This window comes from Danio rerio, chromosome 9, assembly GCF_052040795.2.
Source record: "Danio rerio strain M-AB ecotype USA chromosome 9, GRCz13ab, whole genome shotgun sequence".
Classification (NCBI taxonomy): Eukaryota; Metazoa; Chordata; class Actinopteri; order Cypriniformes; family Danionidae; genus Danio; species Danio rerio.
In genome coordinates, this window is record NC_141029.1 from 36,232,429 (window position 1) to 36,256,447 (window position 24,019).

The 24,019-nt window shown below is 32.2% G+C and overlaps 1 protein-coding gene and 1 long non-coding RNA gene across 51 annotated transcripts; one reads left to right on the forward strand and one right to left on the reverse strand.

Annotated features, from left to right (window-relative positions):
- Positions 1–1,093: 1,093 nt before the first annotated feature.
- Positions 1,094–13,019, reverse strand: cd247l (CD247 antigen like). Its single transcript, NM_001100107.1, is given in 8 exon segments — positions 1,094–1,414; positions 3,406–3,435; positions 3,551–3,604; positions 3,788–3,820; positions 4,330–4,380; positions 7,296–7,367; positions 7,451–7,545; positions 12,916–13,019. Coding segments are annotated over 8 exon segments (459 nt in total). The 5' UTR covers positions 12,974–13,019; the 3' UTR covers positions 1,094–1,348.
- Positions 13,020–15,769: 2,750 nt separating this feature from the next.
- On the forward strand, positions 15,770–22,224 carry LOC148679112 (uncharacterized). Of its 50 annotated transcripts, none has more exons than XR_015944837.1 (12): positions 15,770–15,853; positions 16,266–16,356; positions 16,461–16,491; positions 17,025–17,074; positions 17,472–17,770; positions 18,007–18,137; positions 18,267–18,310; positions 18,440–18,530; positions 18,610–18,756; positions 19,968–20,143; positions 20,500–20,587; positions 21,944–22,224. It is a non-coding gene; the product is annotated as an uncharacterized LOC148679112 (long non-coding RNA). The 50 variants fall into 50 exon arrangements; XR_015944836.1 differs by having other exon boundaries at positions 19,968–20,134; XR_015944827.1 differs by having other exon boundaries at positions 19,968–20,039.
- Positions 22,225–24,019: the final 1,795 nt, after the last annotated feature.

The window sequence follows — 24,019 nt, forward strand, 5'->3', positions numbered from 1 at the left end:
TTCAGGGTAGGATAGGTCAGTCGAGAGGTAGCATTTTTAGAATTCTATAGATAAGAGAAAGAGGGAATATAATTTATAGAAAGAGGAAATAAGATACAGTCAGGTTTATAAATATTGGGATATCGACACAATTCTTATATTTTTGGCTGTATGTACAAAAAGAGGAAGGCCAGATTAGAGTTCTAAAAAAGCCTTTACAGTGCTGAAACAACGACCTATGGACAGATGAGATCAAGATTGAGTGGTAGGGAGAGAAAAGAGAAGGAAAGGAACTGCTCATGATTTTAAGCAGTGAAGCATGGTGATGGTAGTGTCATTGTGTGGGCATGTATGGCTATCAATGGAACTGGTTCTTTTGTATTTACTGATTATGTGACTGCTGACAAAAGCAGTAGGATGAATTTTGAAGTGTTACAGGCTGGTATTCTGCTCGTATGCAGCCAAATGCTTCAGAACTCATTGCTTGGCACTTTACAGTGCAGATGGAGAATGACCCAAAGCATACTGCTAAAGCAACCAAAGAGTTTTGAAGGGGAATGTCATGCAATGGCCAAGTCAATCACCTGATCTAAATCCTATTGAGCATGCATTTCACTTGCTGAAGACAAAACTGAAGGGAAAATGCCCCAAGAACAAGCAGGAACTGAGTAGAGGACTGGCTGAGCATCACAAGAGGTTAAACCCAGTGTCTGGTGATGTCTATGAGACTTCGGGCTGTAATTGACTGCAAAGGATTTGCAACCAAGTATTTAAAAGTGAAAGTTTGATTTATGATTATTATTCTGTTCAATTACTTTTGGTCCCTTAACAAGTGGGAGGCGCAAATGCAGACTATTGTAATTCCTACACCGTTAACCTGATTTGGATGCAAATACCCTCAAATTAAAGCTGACATACTGCAGTTAAAGTCTTGTTTGTTTCATTTCAAAATTCAAATCCTCTGTGTTGGTGTCTAGAGCCAAAAATGTTAGAATTGTGTCAATGTCCCAAGATTTATGGACCTGACTGTACATTCGGGGAAAACAGGAGGTAAAAAAGGCCTTTTTTAAAGCTGATGCTCAAATTCATGAATAAAATTCTCAAAACAATACAATTTATAACAATATTATTTACAGCTTTAATTTCTCATCAATTGAATCTGTCCTTGCTGAGATTTTTTTTGCTTCTTACTGACCGCAGTCTTTTAAACGGTGTGTGTGTGCGTTTATACAAGCAAGACTGCAAAATACTGATTATTCATACTAGCTGTGTAACAAATACAGAAATCAAGACACAAGTGCATCCTACAAAGATATATAATTTATCTGTTGGCAGATTTACAAGTTGCTCCTCCGTCTTTGCTGTGTGTTCATACAGTAGGAAACGTTTCCATCTCCACAGCCTCAGCTGCGTCCCTTTTTCTCCCTGTTCGGCCCTTTAAAGAAATAAGCCAATGACTTTAATACAAGAATACCATCTCCTATTCAGTATACAAGCACCCTTTTAGTTATTCTTGCCAAATGTATCCTCTATGGCCACATATGTTTCTGTAATGAGGGTTTCAGGTAATCACAAAATAGTTTGGTAGGTTTAAAACTGCCTAGAGTTGAGAAGGTTTTGTACAAGACCAATTTGATCAGATTTGAGCTACTTTTAAAAAATAGGATTATTGTAAAGAAAACATAGACTTTTAAGTGTTTCTGCACTGTAAAACATACATTACGTTACATTAGTAAAAGTGACAAAGTTTTATTAAGTTAAACCTTGTATTACATGGTCGCCCACTGAAGCCAAGCAAGGCTACGCTCTGTCAGTACCTGAATGAGACCACATGGGAAAGCTATGTTGCTGCTGGAAGTGGTGTTAGTGAGAGCAGGAGGGAGCGCTCAACCTGTGGTTTTTGTGGGTCCTAACGCCCCAGTATATTGATAAGGACTCTATACTATTCAGTGAGCATCGCCTTTAGGATGAGACGTTAAACCGAGCTCCTGACTCACTGTGGTCGTTAAAAATCCCAGGATGTCTTTAAAAAAAAAAAGAAACGAATTTAACCCCGGCATCCCAGCCAAGTTTGCCCACTGGCCTCTGTACATCATGGCCTTCTAACCCCCTCCATATTATAACTAGCTTCATCACTCTGTCTCCTCTCCACCAATCAGCTGGTGTGTGCTCTGGCGCAATATGGCTATTCGTGCGTCATACAGGTGGATGCTGCACACTGGTGTTGAATGAGGAGATTCCCCCCAAAAAAGTGTGTAAAACAATTTGAGTGTCTAGAAAAGCACTATATAAATGTAGGGAGGATAATTAATATTATTATTATTTATTAATTGTATTATTTTATTATTATTGTTGTTGTTGTTGTATATATAAAAAGTTGGTTGAAGCCTGATTAACTTATTAAAAAATGTAAGTAACAACATTTGTTGTCATGACATTTTGTAGTATCATGTTTTAGTGTGTCGCTATATTTATGTCTGTAGATTTCACAATAATTATTTTTTTTCCAATTATATGTACTTTTTTTCTGTTCACAATATTTTATGAATTATGAAGCTCTGATTCTCAAAATATTTTCAGTACAAACCTTTTATTAATGTAAAAAATATAATTGTCAGTTTTTTTTCATTATATGCAAATTAGTGCATGTGTAATAAGAGTAATTTGCATACTTAACATTGGTTTACATTTTGTAAAAAATGTTAGCAGTTCTTAATGTAATCAATTATCAGAGGAATTAGATTTATGCAAATTTAAAAAAAAACATTTTTTTTCATCTTCACCCACAGTGTTTCATATAGAGAACGAAACCTGCAAAAACAATCAATAAATATTCAAATATATAAATAAAAGTTTAAAAAATTATAAACTCCTGTATAAATAAAATATTCAATATATGAATATATGAAAAAATATATGTATATTATAATAAATATACCTATTATATTATATAATATATAAATGTATATAAAAATCCACTAATTCCTGCATAAATAAATATTTAAATAGTTAATAGTGCAGGCAGGAAAATAATTAAATAAATTACATGAATGTTGGGGGAATAAGAAAATGCCAAACTGTTAGTTGCATATTTACTTTTTTCTCAGGTCAACATGCCAATGAGAGGCTGTCTGTCAATCATCAGAAGGCGGTCTTTATGTCATCATTGGTTGATCGGTTGAAAGTTTTGCAGTCAATTTTTTTTGACTGTGATGACTCTGATGATTGACAGACAACTTCTCATTAGCATGTTGATTTGTGGATTTTTCCATATACATTTATTTATTTAGGCATATTTATCTGATGTTTTATTTATGCAGGAAGTTATGGATTTATTTATTTTTTTGCAGGTTTCGTCCTTCATAATTTCGTGTTACAATGATCGGCATTTCAAATATTAAACCAAGAAAAATTAAATCACATTACCTCATTAGATTTGCTCTTGGCTTTGCGTGGCTGCAACAAAAAGATACAAAGATCAATATTTATATTGATTTGCCAGGTAAATGAAAGATCGCCTATGTGCATTTTCCCTCTAACCCACAAACTTGTCTCGTATCTGTGTACTTACTTTTCCTTTAGTTCCTATTTGCTGGTATTCATCACTCGCATGTGCTCTCAGTTCCTACAACAAACCAAGGTAAATACATCAACCACCACTGATAGAAGTGCACGACTGTAAATGGCCACAGGAGGGCAGCGGGGATCGGAGATGACTACTTGAGTGAAGAAGCTTATCTGGTTCATCTCATCTGTTTTCACAGATCTGATCCACATCCTTTCTAAAAAAAAATTAAGTGGCAGTTACCTGATAATGTGTCTCTGGTTCTCGTCTTCTAATCTGAAAATGTAGATGTACAGGGCAGATGTAGGTTTAGGCGTTTAAAACATTTTTTTTTTCTTTAAAGAAGCAGCTAGTACTGTATTTTCGATTAATAACAAGGAAGTGAGGACAGCGTTCAACTGTTTACAACATGTTTTTCGAAATAATCAAATAAGTTACTCAGTCTTCATGTATCCAAGATACATGACTTTCTTTCTTTGTTGACGATAAAACACATTTTGAAAGACGCTGCATATATTATATATTAACTATTAGCTGTAATTTAGCTTATTAACTATTAGCTGCAACTATTGACTTCCATAGTGTTTGTTTTTCCTCCTACTATGGAAGTCAGACAGTGGCTACTAGTTTTCAGCTTTCTTCAAAATAGCTTATTTTGTGTTCAACAGTAGAAATAAACTCAAATGGGTTGGAACCATATCAGGGTGAGTAAATACTTCATAGTACATTTTAATTTTTAGGTGAACATTTTTTTTTTACAATGAATAAAACAAGATGGTACTTACCGGTCTGTCCAGTTGTTGATAATCGGAGCCCACCTGAGGTAGATCTAAGTCCTGGAAAATACAGCACACATGTTATAAAAAAATCACAATCTTTTGTACGCTTTCTCATTACTGTTAGGCAGTGCTTGCACATATGTGAAATTGTGAATTTGTGGAAGTTTAATGTATGGTTAAACTATAGATATTTTCAGATGCACTAGCCAAGTTCATAATCTTAAAATTAATTATTAATATTTAAGTGTATTCGATACAGAATCACAATGTGTGTATAGTGAAAGTGCAGACATAACACAAACAATGACATCGAGAATTATTTGTTGGAATATTTTTAAAGACTTGTTCATGTTAACAAGAACAAAGTTGTTCATTGTTGGTTCACTTTACTTACAGTTTCTGATTGTAATAAAGTATTAGTAAATAATAAATATAAACATCAACTAAGAATCACACCCCTTATACTGTACAAGTACCAGCTCAATTTAACTTTATTGTTATTTATTGTTAACTAAGGTGAAACTATGTTAACAAATAAAACATTTATGTAGATTTAAGGCAAGACACTATAGGCCTTCTGCTGAGATTGGGAGATTTGGAACTTTTTTGGCTTTTCATTTTGTTTTTTCAGCCTAATGGATAGAAAACATCATACATGCATACATAAGTACATTTTATGCAAATATGTTCCTGTACATACTTAATTTGTATTTGCAGATTTTAATTACAATGCATATTTTTTTCTCCTGCACTGAGCCATAAATATCTACTTCAGCAAAAAATTTACCATTTTATCTGTTGAATCTGTGTTCTAAAGGTTTTTGCAGAGTCATAAACATGACTAGTTATTATTTACAACATTTTATTCTACTTTTTGCAGTATGTTCTGAATTATGTTTGCAGAATTTGCTGAATTATGGAGTAAAAAAGACATAATCCCCTTTGTGAATAGACTATAATATGTCAAAAAAGATAGGCAAATTTTGGACTTGGCGTCATCCAATGTTTCAATAGTTTGTTCACCTTCACGGTGTTCCAAAACTTTAGAATACAGAACACAAAAGAAGATATTTTGAAGCATGTTGGAAACTGGTAGAAATTGACATCCATAGTACACAGTAAAATATTCATTAATTAGCAATTCTACTTAGCTTGTGTTTCAGGTTTTTTTTTAATGCTGTTAATTGCATTATGGGACCATGATCTTTCTTCTGACAGCTTTTAACCTTTAAAAGTTTGCAAAAAACTGTTTAAAGTGATATATTTTCTGGATTGGTGTTTTATATTATGCTACAAAAACCTTGTAATAAACTGTTAGTACATTTTCTGTTGTTTTACAGACTTATTTCTCTATATATACTGTTTCTTATACCCTTATTATTTCAAACCACCAAAATGTCAATAAAAGTCACGTTGTTAAACTGTAAAGTTGAATTTACAACAGCTCAAGGAGATCAAGGCCCCATAACGTAATTCACAACCATGAAATAACGGAAAACACTTGTGAATCACTAAATATGGAAACTGTTAATTAAGAGATAAACAGAGTAAGGGAACAAATTACTTTGAAAATCAATGGCCACCCGTGACCATCATATCTTTCTTTGTGTTCAACAGAAGAAGAAGAAAAACAGAAACAGGTCATGGGTCATGACATGGGTCAAAGTTGGCCCATAACCTTTCATTTGGCCCACCATCCCATCTAAATAGAGAGAGAGAATGCTTGGGAGGAACAAATGGCTTTGACAGAGATCGTCATTTCGAATTTAACGTAACCTTTCTTTGTTTTATTGTTGAGCTATAAAAAAGCCATCTTTTGTAATAGATTTGTAATAATAAAAAAATGTTAGTAACTGGGTTATTATAGTGATAAATGCTAAAATTATAGGAAAAATTTTGTTATGTTTTTACTGTTACCTGCAGTGTCTTGCTTTAAGTGTTAGAAAGTTCTATTAGTGTGATAGTTATCATGGGGCTTTAAGGAAGGAAGACAAAATTTCAAGGTTTCAGCCATTTCAGTAACCTCAAATGTTAGATTAAAAGTTAGTCAGGCCACATATTTTCAAACGCCTTTCGAGGTCTCACTGAAAATATCATACAAATGTGTTCTGTGAGAACCAACATGCGATTACTCAATCATTGTAAATCACTTTATTATGTCTTTTACATACAAATATATCACAAAAACGGTTAATGATGTTAATTACCACATAAAATGCCGAGTTTCACACAATCAATTGTTGCGACAGCATAAAGGAATTAAGCTAACTTGTTAGTTTTTGCAAACTTAAGTGCGTTTAACATAAAGCAATTAAGTTGTCCCAAAAACTCTAAAGAATTGTGTTGTTTCAGCTCATTTTAAATAAGTAGTTTGAACACACAATAAACACTATTTTTTGAGTGTTATTTGACTGTCACTAAACATCCTGAAACATTATTCTTATTGTTAACTAATTACATTTAATTCCTTTGTTGTTGTTTTTTACAGTGTAATGACCCATTTATTACAATACGGATCAACAAATCAGGTATGTTTAAACCTTGAATATGAAGCATGATTCACCAAAAATGATTTAGGGATGATTACTTGGACTACACTGAAAAAATGCTGTCTGCAAAATTGTTGCAAACAATTTATTTGTGTTGAATTTAAACAAACAAATTACATTTAGTATTGTTTAACATAATTTGTTTGTTTAAATTCAGCCCAGATAATTTGTTTACAAGCCCTTAACTTAAATTTTTTTAGTAAATCCAAGGAATCATTTTTAAATTATTTTTTTCAGTGTACCTTGGAATTTTCTTAAGTTAAGTGGTTGTAAACAATTAATTTGGGTTGAATTTAAACAAACAAATTAAATTGAATATTGCTAAATTTAATTTGTTTGTTTAAATTCAACACATACAAATTGTTTGCAACAAGTTTACATAATTTTTTTCAGTGTGTCTGGGACATGTGATTGATAACTCACTGTATAGACGGGCTCATTGGGGTTACGGACCGGAGCTGCAGGATCTGGAGGAACGGGCCCTTCTTTTAAAAACTATGCCGAATAAGGGAGAAAACAGGTTAGAGATTTAAGCCATGAGATAAACTTCTTCACTCTGAAAAAAGAGAGCAACTTACCTTCTCTCGAAAGTAGAGAGCGGTAAAAATGATGGAGTACACCAGCAGAATAACATCTAAAATGTAGCAGTAAGTCGGGTCGCTTACAGTGGCCTCTGCCGAAGAAACAAACACACAATTGTAAAAAACGTTCATGAAGTGACGTGGTGGAATTAACCTGATGATTACTGATTTTTTTTTTTTTTTTGTGTTGCTGCTTTCTCTGAGGTCTTTAATGATAAAAAGGAAGGAAACAAGAATGAATAAAGAGTGGAAAATTGAGAGAAATGACAAAACGACAAGAAATGAGAAGCACCTTTATTGTCTAAACTGCCAGACGATCAAACAAGATTAGAAAAAATGTTTATTTTTAGAAAGATGTTTATTCAGTTTTGAGGTAACTGGCAACTTGTCTATCATTAGCAAAATGATTTATATAGGTGTCTTTGTGATTCTGTTCCAACTCAGCCATTCCTTTCGTTTCTGTAGTCACACGCTTGACTAATACCTCATAAGTACTGCATTCCCAATAAAACAAAAGAGGTCAATTTTAAAATTCTTGATGAAATATATCCAGTGAATAGTACTTTGGCACTTTCATGCTTATTTTGTAAAACTGAAGATGAAACCCTGATTCACATGATTTTTTTCAGTGTGAAAACACAAAAAGCTTTTGGAATAGCTTATCTCTCAATATAGGTAATTACATTCCTTCTTCCACCCCCTTTTAACTACAGGATATTTGTTACTATAAAGGTAAAACTAATGTCTCAGAGAACTACATTATGAACTTTTTTATTTTGTATGGAAAATATTTTATTTACAAACAAAAATTCTTGTATTCGCAGCCTTCATGAGTCTTATAATATTTCATATCTAAGTTTGTATTTACCACTGCAACGGCACACAAAATAACTGCTGGATAATGACCAAAACTTATAACTAATTCAGCCTGCATTTTTCATATTAGATGAATCTCATGTAAACTGGCTACAACCTTACAAGTAAACCATTGAGACCAATTAAAATGTATTATAAACTATCAGAAAAATCTATCTTCTAGCTGGATGATTACATTTTGCACAAATAATCATAGATGGCAAGATTTATGGAACTTTGGAAAAAAAGATTTGAGGTTTCAGATTACTACGAAGAAATTCTACAAAAATGTTTTGATTGTGCATGCTTTTAATAATAATTCTTAATAAGTCTGGCTTGAAATAACAAAGACATGCATCGGTTAAAAACAAAAAGGTATTTTTAAGCATCAAAAAATTAAATTGTAAAGTGACTTTCCGTTTTACAGTTGAAGTCATAATTATTAGCCCCCCTTTGATTTTTTTTTTCTTTTTTAAATTTTTCCCAGATGATGTTTGACAGAGCAAGGAAATCTTCACAGTATGTAATATTTTTTTCTTCTGGAGAAAGCCCTCTTTGTTTTATTTTGGCTAGAAAAAAAGCAGTTTTTAATTAAAAAAACAAACAAACATTTTAAGGTCAAAATTATTAGCCCTTTTAAGCTATATTTGTTTTCGATAGTCTACAGAACAAACCATCTTTATGCAATAACTTGCCTAATTACCCTAACCTGCCTAATCTTATTAACCTGGTTAAGCCTTTAAATGTCACTTTAAGCTGTATAGAAGTGTCTTGAAAAATATCTAGTCAAATATTATTTACTGTCATCATGGCAAAGATAAAATAAATCAGTTATTAGAAATGAGTTATTAAACCTATGATGTTTAGAAATGTGTTGAAAACATCTCTCCATTAAACACAAATTGGGGGAAAACATTAAACAGGAGGGCTAACAATTCAGGGGGGCTAATAATTCTGACTTTAACTGTATTTGTTTATTCAATGATTAACTGATCCTTCAAATCTTAATCATTAGACAGAATTAAATATTTGCAATAGATTAACATTATTTCACCTTTAATTTGATCATTTTACGTCCACAAAAGTCATTTTGAACATCAGACGCTTGGTTTTAAAATATTTTCGATGTATGTAAATATCACGTTTGTAACTTTAATTCGATGTGGAATTAGAACAAAATGGGACATCTTGCCCTTATTTAAAAAATAACAATTTGTTAAAACCACACAAAACAAATATGTCTTGCCCAAAATATATTGAATTATTGATTATTACATTATTTCCCTCGTGCATTCATTATGATGCACCAAACACTTTGTGAGATTTTGCTTTAATCATTTTTTTAAATCAACAACACTCAAAATGACTTGCAGCTTGTTCAAACTACTTTTTAAAATGAGCGGAAACAGCACAACTCTTACGTTTTATTTGAAACAACTTATATGTTTTATGTTCAATGCAGTTAAATTAAAAACTTTGATGTTAACTTAATCAATTTGTGTTGCGACAACATGAAGAAACTGTATGGAAAAGCATTTTTTACAGTGTATAATTTGGTTCTTAACAATGTCAATATATTTCTCCATTAATGATAGTTTAAGAATTATTGTAACAACTAAACAATTATTTAAATAAACGTATAAAGCAGGCAAAATCGACCCAATGATAGATAGAATGATAAAACGATAGACAGAAAGAGGGATCAATAGATAGATAGATAGATAGACAGACAGACAGACATACAGCAGAATACAAAAGCATACAGAGCAAAATACCTTCAGCAGGGGCCCGGACTCATCTATGTCTCTGTGTGTGTGTGTGTGTGTGTGTGCGTTCTACTTCTGTGGTTTCTCAGCACAAGTCTAGTGAAGAGCTATAATGAGCACAGAACAGTGAAGTTTCTTTGCTTCACTGCAGATCAAACTCTGTAGGTGTTTATGGGGGCTCCTGTGCAAACTTGACCACACACACATTTCATATACTTAAATGGCACAAACTCATCTACAAACGCATGTTCACTGCTAACAAAAACAAAGAGAACAATCGACGTACAGTAGGAAATGGAATTATAAAATACTGGGTTGTCGTAAACCATTGTTGGGTTAAATATGGACAAACCCAAGCATTATGGTAAAAAACGTCATTTCAATTAAATTGAAAAAAATTAACCCAACATTGGATTAGTGAAACCCAGTATTTATTTTAGCATGGAACTAATTGATTCACATTTGTTCACATCTGTATATATATATATATATATATATATATATATATATATATATATATATATATATATATATATATATATATATATATATATATATATATACATATATATATATATATATATATATATATATATATATATATATATATATATATATATATGTAATGTATTTAAAATTTAAATCAGACGCGAATACAAAGGTTTTTATTTTTTTAAGCCTGTGATTTACTTGAAGAGACTAGTTATGGTTTTACAGTATTTTTATTATACATTTTAATTGTAATAACATTAAACTATGTGTATTTACATGTAACAATCATAAACTGAAATCTAAACTTATTATAAGTACACCATAACATAAAAAAACAACTTAGAGTATAACTATAGATTAACTCTTAACCCTTGTATTAACCTTGTATTAACCATTGAATAATACAAACTTGTACTGTACATACCAGTAAGTACTTAACATATTTGTTTTTGCTTCAAATGCAATGACTTCTCTTTATTTAATCTGGATAACTCTGTAAACATTAAATTAACATGCAAAATTTTTTAATGTCCTGTCATTTTGTAACCACGGTGATCCTGTACCTAATTTAGTGATATTTTAAGGTAATTTGCCAATTTGACAATAGGTAATCTATGTCTATAAAAGGTAAGGAGTGAGGGAGGGAGGGGTTACTTGGGCTATTTAAAAAGTCAATCATGACATAAATTAATTTACACAATTCTAGTTAATAAGCAATACAGATTTGGCCTCAAAAGTAAAAAAGTGTAACCAGAATTGTGGGTTAATCGGAGGGTTAAAGTATAATCATATGTGATTATATTTTACATCGACATCGTTATCATAACGAATTAAGAAATCGATAAATGCTCTTACACTATTAAGCACAACAGTCAACTTTATCAAATGAAATGAGTGTAGTTACTCAAAATTTACTGAAAGTTAACTCTACTCATTTAAATACCTCATTACTTCAACTTAAATAAAGTAAGTTCACAGTACTCATGCAGATTAGTTTTTAACTCAAATGATTTGTTGCAATTAGTTTGCGCAAACGGTTTGAGTTGCCTTAACTTACTGGGTTTTACAGTACTCAGTTGGTTTGAGTTCTCTCCATTTATCAGGTTTTACTGTGCTCAAATTGCTTCATTTACTCAAATGATGTAAGTTCACAGAACTCATTGGGATTAGTTTTTGAACTTAAATAGTTTGTTAATCGGTTTCCTTAAATGGTTTGATGTAGATTCACTTTTTGGGTTTTACAGTGTGGAAATCAATCTGCATTGATTGTTATGCAATCGTAATTATATATTTGACTTAGATTCATTCTAAATGTCCGAAAAATAAATGTGTATTTGGGATTTCTGGTAAGATAGCTATCTGTTTTCACTCAGTTTAGTCAATTCTTCCTCTTACTGAGTGATACCGTACATTGATATACTGTAAATATAACAGGAACCAAAAGTAGTTTAGTTTGTATGATTTTATTAATATTTGCAATATAAACCTTTATGAATAAATACTCAGAAATGTTTTTGAAAAGGATTATTTCTCATCAACTATAATACTATTTTATGTTAAAAGTTATTGAACTCTGTGATTAAATATTTGTTAACTGAAACCTGGACGCACCCACTGAATCCACCACATTACTTCAAAACACATTTATTTAAAAGTATTTTTATTTTAATAAAGTATTTCATATTACTGAATCCTAACCTTACGCATGTTTTGGTGCTGCAAATATTTATATATCTGTTTTACTTAAACTTTTTTTTAATCACAACAACCACAACTAATATAACAGTCATGATAAAGTTAAATATATATTCTTATGTTATAAATCATCTCTAATTATTATAATTATTGTTTAACTTACATGGTAAATAATCTAGTATAATCTACACAGCGTGTATAAGCAATCCTTGATGTTGTCGATTTAAAAAGCAGCCATTGAGCTTCAAAAACACTAAAAGTTTCGCAAAAGGTGTTTCTGAAATCCTCCTTTTTTAATCTCAGGAAACAACATTTAAACACGAAGATAACTGTTACAGGCAATCATAGCAATGTAACCTTTATATTGCAAACACAGTCGGCGCCTAAAACCTTTCTGCTACAAGTATTGCTGGTTGTGTTGAAACTAAAATGGCCACACGAAGATGATCTGATGTTTGACCTTAGGAGAAAACACTCACAAAAAATAAAATAAAATCATCTAAAAATTCACTCCAGATTTCACAAATGCATATTTCACAGCCACTGAGATTCATAATGAACCATCACAATTATGATTTTTTGATGATATATAGTGAGTTATGAATCTTCCAAATATATATACGACACCGAACAAATACATAAAAAAGCTTGTACCTGCAGAGGACACACATGAGGCCAACAACAATAGAGTGCTTGTCCTGCTCATTTCCATAACATTCCCTGAAATGCTGAACCTTCCTGTTGCTTGGCCTGTAAGTGATGTGCAGCAGTTTTTAGCTCTTCTGTTTTGATTGCTTCTCCTCTGTGTCTACTTTTACCTTACAGGAAGTAGCCCTTGCCCTGGGTTTTCTGTTCTAGTGAATGACAACCACGGCCTCCATCAAAGAGGCTCTTGTCCTCTCATCTCAAAAAAAGTCTCACCAGCATTTCCTGTATATTTTTAGACCCCTCGCTGACAGTTACGCATCTTTTCACAAGATACTTCATAGCCGATGTGCATTGACAATCTGTTGCATTGATTGTTTCTATTTTAACAGCATTGGGTTAACGTATATTTACAAGCTATTTAAATTTACAAGTGAAATGTCTGCAAGGAATTGTGCATTATTTAAACGTGTGTTTTAATAGATGAAGAGTAATATAATCAGGCAATATCTTAAAAACAGACACCATAAACTTTCAGCTCATATACAATTTAGCTGATTTGTTTTCTTACTATTTAAATTGAAGTTAAAAAAAACACATTGACATTTGCAGTTGACAGGACATATTGTGCCCCCTGCTGTTTTGCATTTGCAATAGGTTTGGTTGTGTAAGTCAACACAAATACTTTTTAGATATTTTTAACTCTCCTACTAACCAGTGGTGTGAAGTAACAAATTTCACATACTCAAATTACTGTAATTAGTTTTTCTTAGTAATTGTAATTTACTAAGTAGTTTTAAAAAATGTGTACTTTTACTTGAGTGCATTTTAGTGCTGTATCAGTGCTTTTCCTCCACTACTTTCCTTCAACCTGCATTATTCTTTATTTTTCTTGTCTATGGGGATTAGAAAAATCATTGATTCCTGTCCAATCAAATCACACATAGAAGGTTAATTGACTCATAATGAACTACCTCAAGACATGGGCGATTTACAAGCATTTACCCAGAAACTGTTTAGATTCAGGGGTGGGCAAAGTCGGTGAGGGCCGGTGTCTTGCACAGTTTAGCTCCAACTCTAATCAAACACACCTGCTTATAGATTTCTAATGATCTTGAAGACACTGATTAGCATGTTCAGGTTGTGTTTGATTAGTGTTGGAGCTAAACTATGCAGGACACCAGCCCTCCAGGACAGAGTTTGCCCTCTTCTGGTTTAGATGCATGTCATTGATGAGAAGATGACAGATGTTTACTGTTTGATGACCAAAATGGCCTTAAACACTTAAAAAAAAATAATAATTGTATTTGCTGAACATTTCCAATCAAATGCATAACAAATCTTAAAATGGGATATTCACATTTCAGCAAAAAAATCTGTTAGCAAAAAAAAAAACAAAAATAAAGAAAGAAGGAGAGAAAAAATATACATTTATAGAACAAGAGCAGGGTACACATAACAATTACTATAGAGAAGGGGAGTTTAGTTTTTGGAGTATATTCACAGTTCTGGTTGCTTTACGACTTGAAAGTCCTTTAAGAGTTTCAAAATAAATGTTTAAATCAGCCTTGAAATGGAAGATGTTAGGCTTCCTCTCTGACCACTTACACTTGTGTATATAAAACTAGCCTAATAATTGTAAAACAAATAATAATGATTTTACATAAACAGGTGATCCTTATCTATTTCTTTTTTATCTACATAAAATATTACATCTCTTTTCTTTATATTAATTCTATGACCATCAGTATAATAAATAGACATTCAACATCAAACCAAAACATACATATTTAACATACATACAATTAAAAAAAACTAATGCATAACAGTTTCAACATTTATTCCACAAAAAAAAAAACAAGATTCAGAAAAATCTACTTTTTATCTCTTGATAAACTGATTGGTTGGATATATTTTATGAATAATTTTTAAGTACGTTTCTCTGACTTTTTCTTAGTGACACAATGTTTGTTGTTGTTATAGGTTCAGATCAAGTTCCAGTTGATCTTCTCAAATTGGTTATTCCAAAAGTCCCAGACAGCACACATACGTTGGGCCGACGTCGGCCGAAGGTCAACACGTCGGCCCCTTTAATTCTAACATCGGTATATGATCGGCCAAACATACGCATGATCGTTCGGTCGTGTGTTCTATTGTTCCAGCTCAACAAACGTCGGCTCTGCATCGGTTAACGACCAGAGGCCGACGAAGCACTTTATCTCTCATACCCATGAAAGAATCCGGCAACATATTTGGTTTACAAGTAAGTTTTTGCGTGCATAATAAATTAGACAACGCGACATGCATCATGTGAACTGCGTCGGTCGGTCCAGCTTTAAATAGCCTACATTAATGCAGTAAAACTGACCAAAATGCCTACAATACATGATTTCAATTCATTAAAATATAAAAAGTTTTATTGTTATGCTTTAATAATGAAAACGTTGTTTTTTTCTGGTGTTAACTGCTGTTTGCTTTTTTTATTGTGGCTTTTTCTACATTTCCCAGTGTAAAAATCAAGTATGTTCTGCATTTCGGCTGTTTAATTAAAATAAACACCTTTTTACAGAGTGACATCTTTGTTTTATATATACTTGCATTTATATTTATTGGTTATTTATTTTTGACAGTGAATCTGATGCACAAATAAAGTGTTTGTTTTGTAACAGTTTAGTAGGCTATAAAGCTCGTCTTAAAGATAATAGCGTATATAAAACTGCTAAATACATTTTAAATTCAAGATTTAAAATACAAGGTTATTATTTAAATTGTCTATGGAGTGATCATGTTTATAAATGTAATACTGCAAGACTTTAATGTGCGCGCGCGCGTCTTCAAACACTGGAGCGGAGAGGATGTTGCTATGGGAAACGAAGCTAACACGACACGACACCACCCAAAAGACACAACACGACTTCTCTCAAGCTGCCGTTTTGACTGTTTTCAGGTAAGTTTAGTCCCTAAAACAAAGCAAATACTACATAAAACTGTTCCTCACACATTTATTATTGGCAATTGATGAATATTCAGTTGAATAGTATGTTATATAAGAGTGGTAAGTCTTCGTAAAAGTCCGTTAGCATATTAGCACTGGTAACGTTAGCGTCAGGGTAATATTACGTTAACTTACTTAATGTTAGCTCTTGTTAAACTTGTTTGTTAAAGTTTTGGCTTTTATTTATTCTTTATGTGTAGATGAGAGGTTTTGTCAATGTTTTATTGAATGCACTCCATATGTAGTCTAAAATACGCATTGTAACGTTACTGTAAAGGACCGTGAATCAAAAGTTCAATCGTGTTTTGATATTTCATGGTATCTTAAACTAAATGTTAAGTAAAAAAGTGTTCTGTGGTTTCAGGAGTGAGAGAATAACCTCCTGCTACAGAAAATATAACTCAAGATTCCTAAATTTCTGAAGGGAGCTGATCACAGAGATACAGGAAAGACAGGTAACTTTAAGCATAGGATTAATTCATATGAATTTCCATTGCACATAATTATGCAAATGTTACATGTCTATATATTATGCATCTGTTACTTGTCTGTATTGCAGTTGTTTTAAGAAAGTTTTGACATTGAAACATGTGAGTGGTATTAAATTTCACATCACATGATTCTTCAGAACTTAGTAAATATATAGATTTGCTGCTAATGAAGTAATATTTGTGATTTTTATTTTGTTTAATTTTTTATGATTAATTGATTTATTAAATCTTAGAAAAAAGTTTACACTAAATTATTTGTCATCACATCTGTTTTTAGCATTGATAGCAATCCGAAATGTTTCTTGAGCAGCAAATCAGCACCATTTGATAATCACCATTATATTAGTTCAACCTCAAGCACTAAATCAACATCTTAAAAAAAGATTTCTGAAAGATCAAGTGACACTGAAGACTTGAGTAATGATGCTGAAAATTCAGCTTTACATCATAGCTATGAATTACATGTATATTTACACTGTTCACCCATCCCTTACACCTTAACTCATCCTCAAACAAGACAATTTAAGCCCTAAATGAATAATTTTTGATTTGTACAGGCATGATATGCAACTTGTATTCAGTCGTTTTGTTTTTTCTTTCTTTTGCTTTTGTTTTCCACATCAACTGAAAAGGAGGTCTAAGTTTAACCTAAGTGCCGTGTTGCTGATGAACATCTTTATATGTAAGTATATTTTTGACTGACTGCCAGACACTTGTAAAACAGTGATGAGCAAACGAATGGCCGTTCTTTTAAAAAGATCAGGGAGATGCAAGTCTGGAGATTAATATACATTTTAATTCAAAATTGATTTATCTGGAAATATTTTATAATGTTTTGAGATATGTGCCCTATATGCATTTAGATGTCCATGCATGTTTAAAATACTTTTAAATTTAACAATGGCTGCAAGTTATAAAAACATAAACAAACACAAAAATGTTAAAGTAAATTGAGAAAACATTTTCATCAGTTTGACAACAGGTAGATCAGCTCCTGACAGACATGTTAACAGATCAGTTTAACTCTTATTAAATTCATTCATTCATTCATTCATTCATTCATTTTCTTTTCTGCTTAGTCCCTTTATTAATCTGGGGTCACCACAGCGGAATGAACTGTCAACTTATCCAGCATATGTTTTACGCAGTGGATGCCCTTCCAGCTGCAAGCCATCACTGGGAAACAACCATATACGCTTGTTCTCACTCATACACTACAGACAATTTAGCCTACCCAATTCACCTGTACCCCATGTCTTTGGACTTGTAGGCAAAACCGGAGCACCCAGAGAAAACCCACGCAAACGCAGAGAGAATTTGCAAACTACACACAGAAATGCCTGCTGATCCAGCTGCGGCTCGAGTCAGCATCCTTGCTGTAAGGCGACAGCACTACCTATTGTGCCACCACGTCACGTTCTTATTAAATTATATTTATATAATTTTGTGTTTCAGTACATGCTATTTTGGGAAGACAAAATATAATCATAAGCTCTCAGAAAATTCAATAAGAGAATTCATTCATTCATTTTAAGAGAATTAACTGCACAATTACTTGAAATGTGTGGGATTACATTATTTGTTAACCCAAAGTGAGTTTCTCTTTCTTTGCAGTATTGGATGCCTGATTGCAGTTCAACTCCAAACTCAGTTGGACCAGCTGATCAGTGTCTTCAGTATTACCACAAGCTACTGGGCAGATGTGTGGACAGCTATGAGCCAAACTTGGGACGTTTGGTTTTTAGGTAATACCAGTGACAAAGTATTCAGTAAATTGCTTATAATAAAAGATGCTCACTGTTTACTCCCTTATAGTTAAGTTGTTTGCAGTTTCATTGTTGTAAAAATACCATACTTTTTCCTTTTTTTATAAGCAGGTGTGACCGTCTGGGCAGCAGAAACAAGACAACTAATCATAGTTGAGTTGAGATTAGTATTATTAACTTGACTAGTTTGGTTGCAGACTTGTTCAATACTTAACAATTTGTATAAGTTACAAGATCAATGGTCCTGCTATCAATGTTTTTGTAACTTAAATTCATTACAGTTTAGATACAATCAAATGTTCAAACCATCTCTGAGTGAATGACATCAAGGAAACAGGATCAAAAGATCATTCATTATAGACCGTTTCATAGGTAACAGCACATCCTTTGTGAAAAATAATTTATTTTTGTGCCATCATTACAAGACAAAATACATTTCAACTGATTTCAGTTGGTTATATTTTTAGGTCCTCCTGATCATTCTGTTCTCCTGGTTGTGAGGATGTGCAGAGGCTGTATTTGTCAGTGTTAAAAGACTTGTGCAGCTGTATCCAGACATACAAGCAGCCGACAAAGAGTTCTGGAGCAGGACAGACAGGTAGTTCACAGTGGCTAGGCTAGAAGTTTATACTTGGGTGGCCAGAAAGTGGCCTCCGCTATTTTGGGGGGTCCATACAAATACACCAGTGTAAGCTATACTATTGCACAGAAAAAATTAAATGAAAGAATTAATTAATCGGTTGAACACAAAATATTTTAAAGAAAGCTTAAGTATCAAGGTGGCAATATACAGTATGTTACATTGTAGTACATGAGCTGGCTAATACAGATTCGTAAATGTTTAGTTGTTAAGATTAGTTAAATACTAAATCCTATACTTGAGACCTGCTGCATATACAGCTTTAACTGAACTGAATTTAACTAGAACTACACCAGCATTCCAAGTGCTCTAGACTAGCTTTTTGCACTGGTGCGTCTAAAATGTTTGATGGCATTGCATTTAACACTGCAATTTTACATGTTAATTTTTTTTAAAATTACAATCCATATAGGCAATATTGACTTGTAAATGATTAACTAAAATCGGGTCAACACACATTATGGGGATTGTGTGTAGAATTTTAAGGAAATTAATGAATTTAATCCATTTTGAAATAAGACTGAAACATTAAAAATGTGGAAAAAGTAAAGTATCAATACTTTCCGGATGCATTGTATATGGTTTTTAGCGCGTTATCAAAGACTTAAAAAAATAGTCCAACATTATTTACAGCAGCAAAAGACCCTCCACATCAAAAGCTACTGGTCAGCTCACGATTCAGCAAACATCTGAAAAACAAATAGCTTATTATGCCTTCACAAGAAATCAGTGTTTTTGAGTCTAATGAAGATAGTACTATTTTATTAAATTATTATTTAGCCTGGCATGTTTACTGTTACAAAATATTTTAAATGTTTCTTAAAACAAAACATATTGTGTTCAATGGGGAAAAAGTAGCTGTTTTTTACACAGAGATAAAAAAAAACACATTTCAGAGCAGTAATCACAATACTGTGAAACTGTGATATTTTTATCCAAGATTATACCCTCAGAATTTTTTAATTTATTTTTTTTTCAGTTGGCCTATATTCTGTTTTTATATGTTCTTGGAAATGCTGCTGTGCATGAAAATGTGACGATATATCCGGTTCTATAGTTAATTCTGAAATAAATCTTAAAATGAAACAATATTTAAAAATGCAATATTTAATGTGTCAGACACTAAATAAACATGTCAATTCATTTATATTAATCTGATTCCTTAACAGGGCAGCACGGTGGCGCAGAGGGTAGCACGTTTGCCTCACAGCAAGAAGGTTGCTGCTTCAAGCTTCGGCTGGGTCAGTTGGCGTTTCTGTGTGAAGTTTGCATGCTCTCCCCGTGTTGGCATGGGTTTCCTCCGGGTGCTCCGGTTTTCCCAAGTCCAAAGACATAGGTGAATTGGGTATGCTAAAATTGACCATAGTGTATAAGTGTGTGTGAATGAGTGTGTATTGGTTACAGCTGGAAGGGCATCCACTGCGTAAAACATAGGCTGGCTAAGTTGGCCTTTCATTCCGCTGTGGTGACCCCAGATTAATAAAGGGACTAAGCCCAAAAGACAATGAATGAATGAATCCTTAACTGTTAAAATTAACCATTTGAGCGTGCTTAGTTTAGGGTATGTTGTGCCATTAAATTGTCAATAGGTTTTATTTTTTTCTACATTTTAAATCTGCTTTAGCTTTCTTCTTTCCTATAAACCTGGAAATATAAAATATATATTTTTGGTTTTTAACAAATTGCTTATTTTATTCTTAGATTGGTGTACGCTGATGGTCTGCTGAGAATTCTGCTGAGTTGAAGGGATCCTCCTGTCAGACAACCTCTCCAAAGTACAATAGGACTAGTACGTAACATCTTAAACATACACTACTGTTTCATAGCTTTTAGGTTGGTATGGTAAATTCTCTTCTGATAGTGTCAGCTTTATTCAATTAATACAGTCAAGCAGTAATACTGTGAATTTAATACAATGTATATAATTAATAGTGTCACATGATCCTTCTGAAAAAATAGTATTCCAATGTACTGATTCTCTCCTCAAGCTGTTTTTTTTTTATATATAAAACATTTTAAATAAACATATTTTTAGTATTCTTGATGTATGAAAAGTTTATTTTTAAGAGCATAGTATTTATTTGAAAAAAAAAAAGTTTGCTCTTTGATGATTGCTAGCAATCAGACATGTTTCTTTAGAACAAAAAGAATTTGTGGAAAAAAAGTATTCTCACTGAGCGTTGTTCAACTGTGGTCAACACGTCATTTAAGTTTTCAAATAAGCCTAAAAGACCTGATTAGCTGCATAAGGTGCATTTAATTAGAGAGTTGAATATATAATTTCTTCATATATCCTCCTCTATAGCCTACATATAATAGAAGTTGTTTGCTGAAAAACCTTTTTGTAGCAGAAATAAAGCTATGATTAGGCCCACCCGGATTTTTCGCATAACTCCGCAGATGTTTAGCCTATCATTAATTCTGTTTATTTACTTGAGTAAATGTGTGTAAATCTATATTTATTCAGTTTTTTTATTAATTTCAGTAATATTATTGACTAATGTGAAAATGTTCATCTGATTTATGTACAATGCAGTTTGTACAGTAATATTTTCTGTCTTACTAGATATGTTACATGAAAAACTTGCTTTATTTACCAAATAAAGTGAATCTAATTGGATTTGCATTTTAAACATTAAATAAAACTTTAAAATATATTATTTTTTATTTCATATATTAAGGTTTTAGTTATGATACTCCCAAAATAATTCCGCAGACTTCCACCAAAAGTTTCAGCAGAAATAGCAAAAAACATCCGCAGATTCCTCCTGGCCCTAGCTATGATATATTAAATGTGGTGTACAGTGTGACATTTTAGTTGACGAAACTTAGTTTAATTTGCATGTAATGTGGTATCTGAAGATTTGACATATATTTAGAGACACATTTATACTAACACAATGATACTAAAAACCAAAAAAAAACATTCATTATAATTTCACAAGGAATTTAACTTTCAAATGGCTTTTCTGAAAATTAGTGCTCAGACACACTCTTTAAGTTTAAATTAAATTACACATTTTAGCTAGTCACTTGCATAACACATACTCCAGTTATATGTCATGAAACAAATAATTTATATTTGTGGTAATATGAACTGCTGCAATGCTAATCTTTCTCCTTTTGGTTTCTTGCTTTATTTAAGGGTTCCCACTACAAGGATTAGATTTGGCTACTGCAGTCCCGGTTTGGGCCAGCCTCACTTGTGAAGACTAAAGATGAAGACAACATACAAGAACAATTTCGAGGATGGCGACACACTTTTTATTCCACCTATATATCCCCTTTTATGTGTAAGCAACATTCCACAAGATAAAACAAAAGTAAATGACAGGTTATTTCTTTTAATTTTGTCTGTTTTCTTGGAACATTGTACACAATTTACAACCAGTTTTATTTATATAAATAAAGGTCAGAGCAAGAAAATGTTATGTTTTCTTCTGGAGAAAGTCTTATTTCTTTTATTTCGGCTAGAATAAAAACAGTTTTGAATTTTTTAAAAAACATTTTAAGGTCAATATTATTAGCCCCTTTAAGCATTTTTTTTCGACTGTCTACAGAACAAACCATCGATATACAATAACTTGCCTAATTACCCTAACCTGTCTAGTTAAGCTAATTAACCTAATTAAGCCTTTAAATGTCACTTTAAGCTGTATAGAAAAATATCTAGTCAAATATTATTTACTCGGTTATTAGAAATGAGTTATTAAAACTATTGTGATTAGAAATGTGTTAAAAAATATTTCCGTTAAACAGAAATTAAGGTTTTATATATATATATATATATATATATATATATATATATATATATATATATATATATATATATATATAATGACAAAATCTGTTTTGTGTCGTGCATTAGAGTTTGCTTAAAAAAAACTGGTTATCTCTGAGAAAGTATTATTTTATATTATGGGTGTGTTATTAGTTCAGAGGAGATTGCAAATTGTTGAATGCCATTTATAAAAAAAATGTAAAAAAAATTGACTACAGACTTTAATAAAATTTTATCAGACAATTATTTTAATTTGTATGATTTTATTTACTACTGTAAATATTGTTTGCTTGGTATTTATTTTGTGTTTGTGTACTCTTTTTTTTTTTTATCGTAACTCCCTGAAGAAAGTCTTTTGGATACTGAACACATGACTGGTATTATCTTGTATTTTAAAATTATAGTCTTGGAAACATGCATTTTCTTTAACACTATTTAAGAAATTATAAGCATTATAACATGTGCTTACACAAGTGATTTGTGTTTTTACTATAGTAAACTATAGTCACCCTTAGTGTACATGTTTTGAAGTACTTGTAAATATTCCTATGGTCTTAATGTAAATGCTGCAATGGACTTTGTATTTAAAATCTTTATTGCACAGTATTTCAGCCATGATTATAGTACAACTTGTTGGTTTTGTTTTAAACGTAGTAAAACATGGTTATGTGTGATAAAAGTATGTTAATCTATTTGTATGTTTGTGAAAAATATTAATAAATCTTCAACTGTTATTGAGAGTGGTGTGTCGTGTTTATTATAAATAAGCAGCTGCTGCAGCTAGTGGTCCATAAGTATGGAGCAAAACGCCTGAGAACAGCGCCTCCGCGGAGCGGCCGGCATTTCCGGTTGCGTCGTCCTAACATCGGCCGGACAGCGTTTCCGATCATTTGCCGACGTCGCGGCGACATTTTGCCAATTAGCAAACGCTCCCTGAGCGACATCGCACCGATGGAATTTTGAAAATCGGCACGACGTCGGCCCAACGTATGTGTGCTGTCTGGGGTACTTGTCTAAAAGTTGCATGATAATGAATCAAACTTCTAAGAAATGTATTATTACAGTTTCTATCTTTGATATCAACACTAACAATCTAAATAGCCTTAAACACCCGCCCAATGCCTTTATTGACATAGCTTATCCTTCAATATAACATATCCATGTCAAATAAGGCTTTTTACTATTTTTTATACACATTTCGAGTGCCTTTGACAGATTTTTGCCATGTATAATATCATTTCATGAATTTCAAAACTCATTCCAATCCCAGGCCCCCATAGAACTAACCAAAAATAGTTCTTCCATAGCATCGCTGTAAAAACACATTAACACATTTTTGGAGCTTTAATTTTACCTATTAAGACTGTAGTAGGCCTAGTCTATAGAGAAAATGACCAAAAGGTTAAAAGGTCAAGTATCACACATCTGTGATGTCCTTCT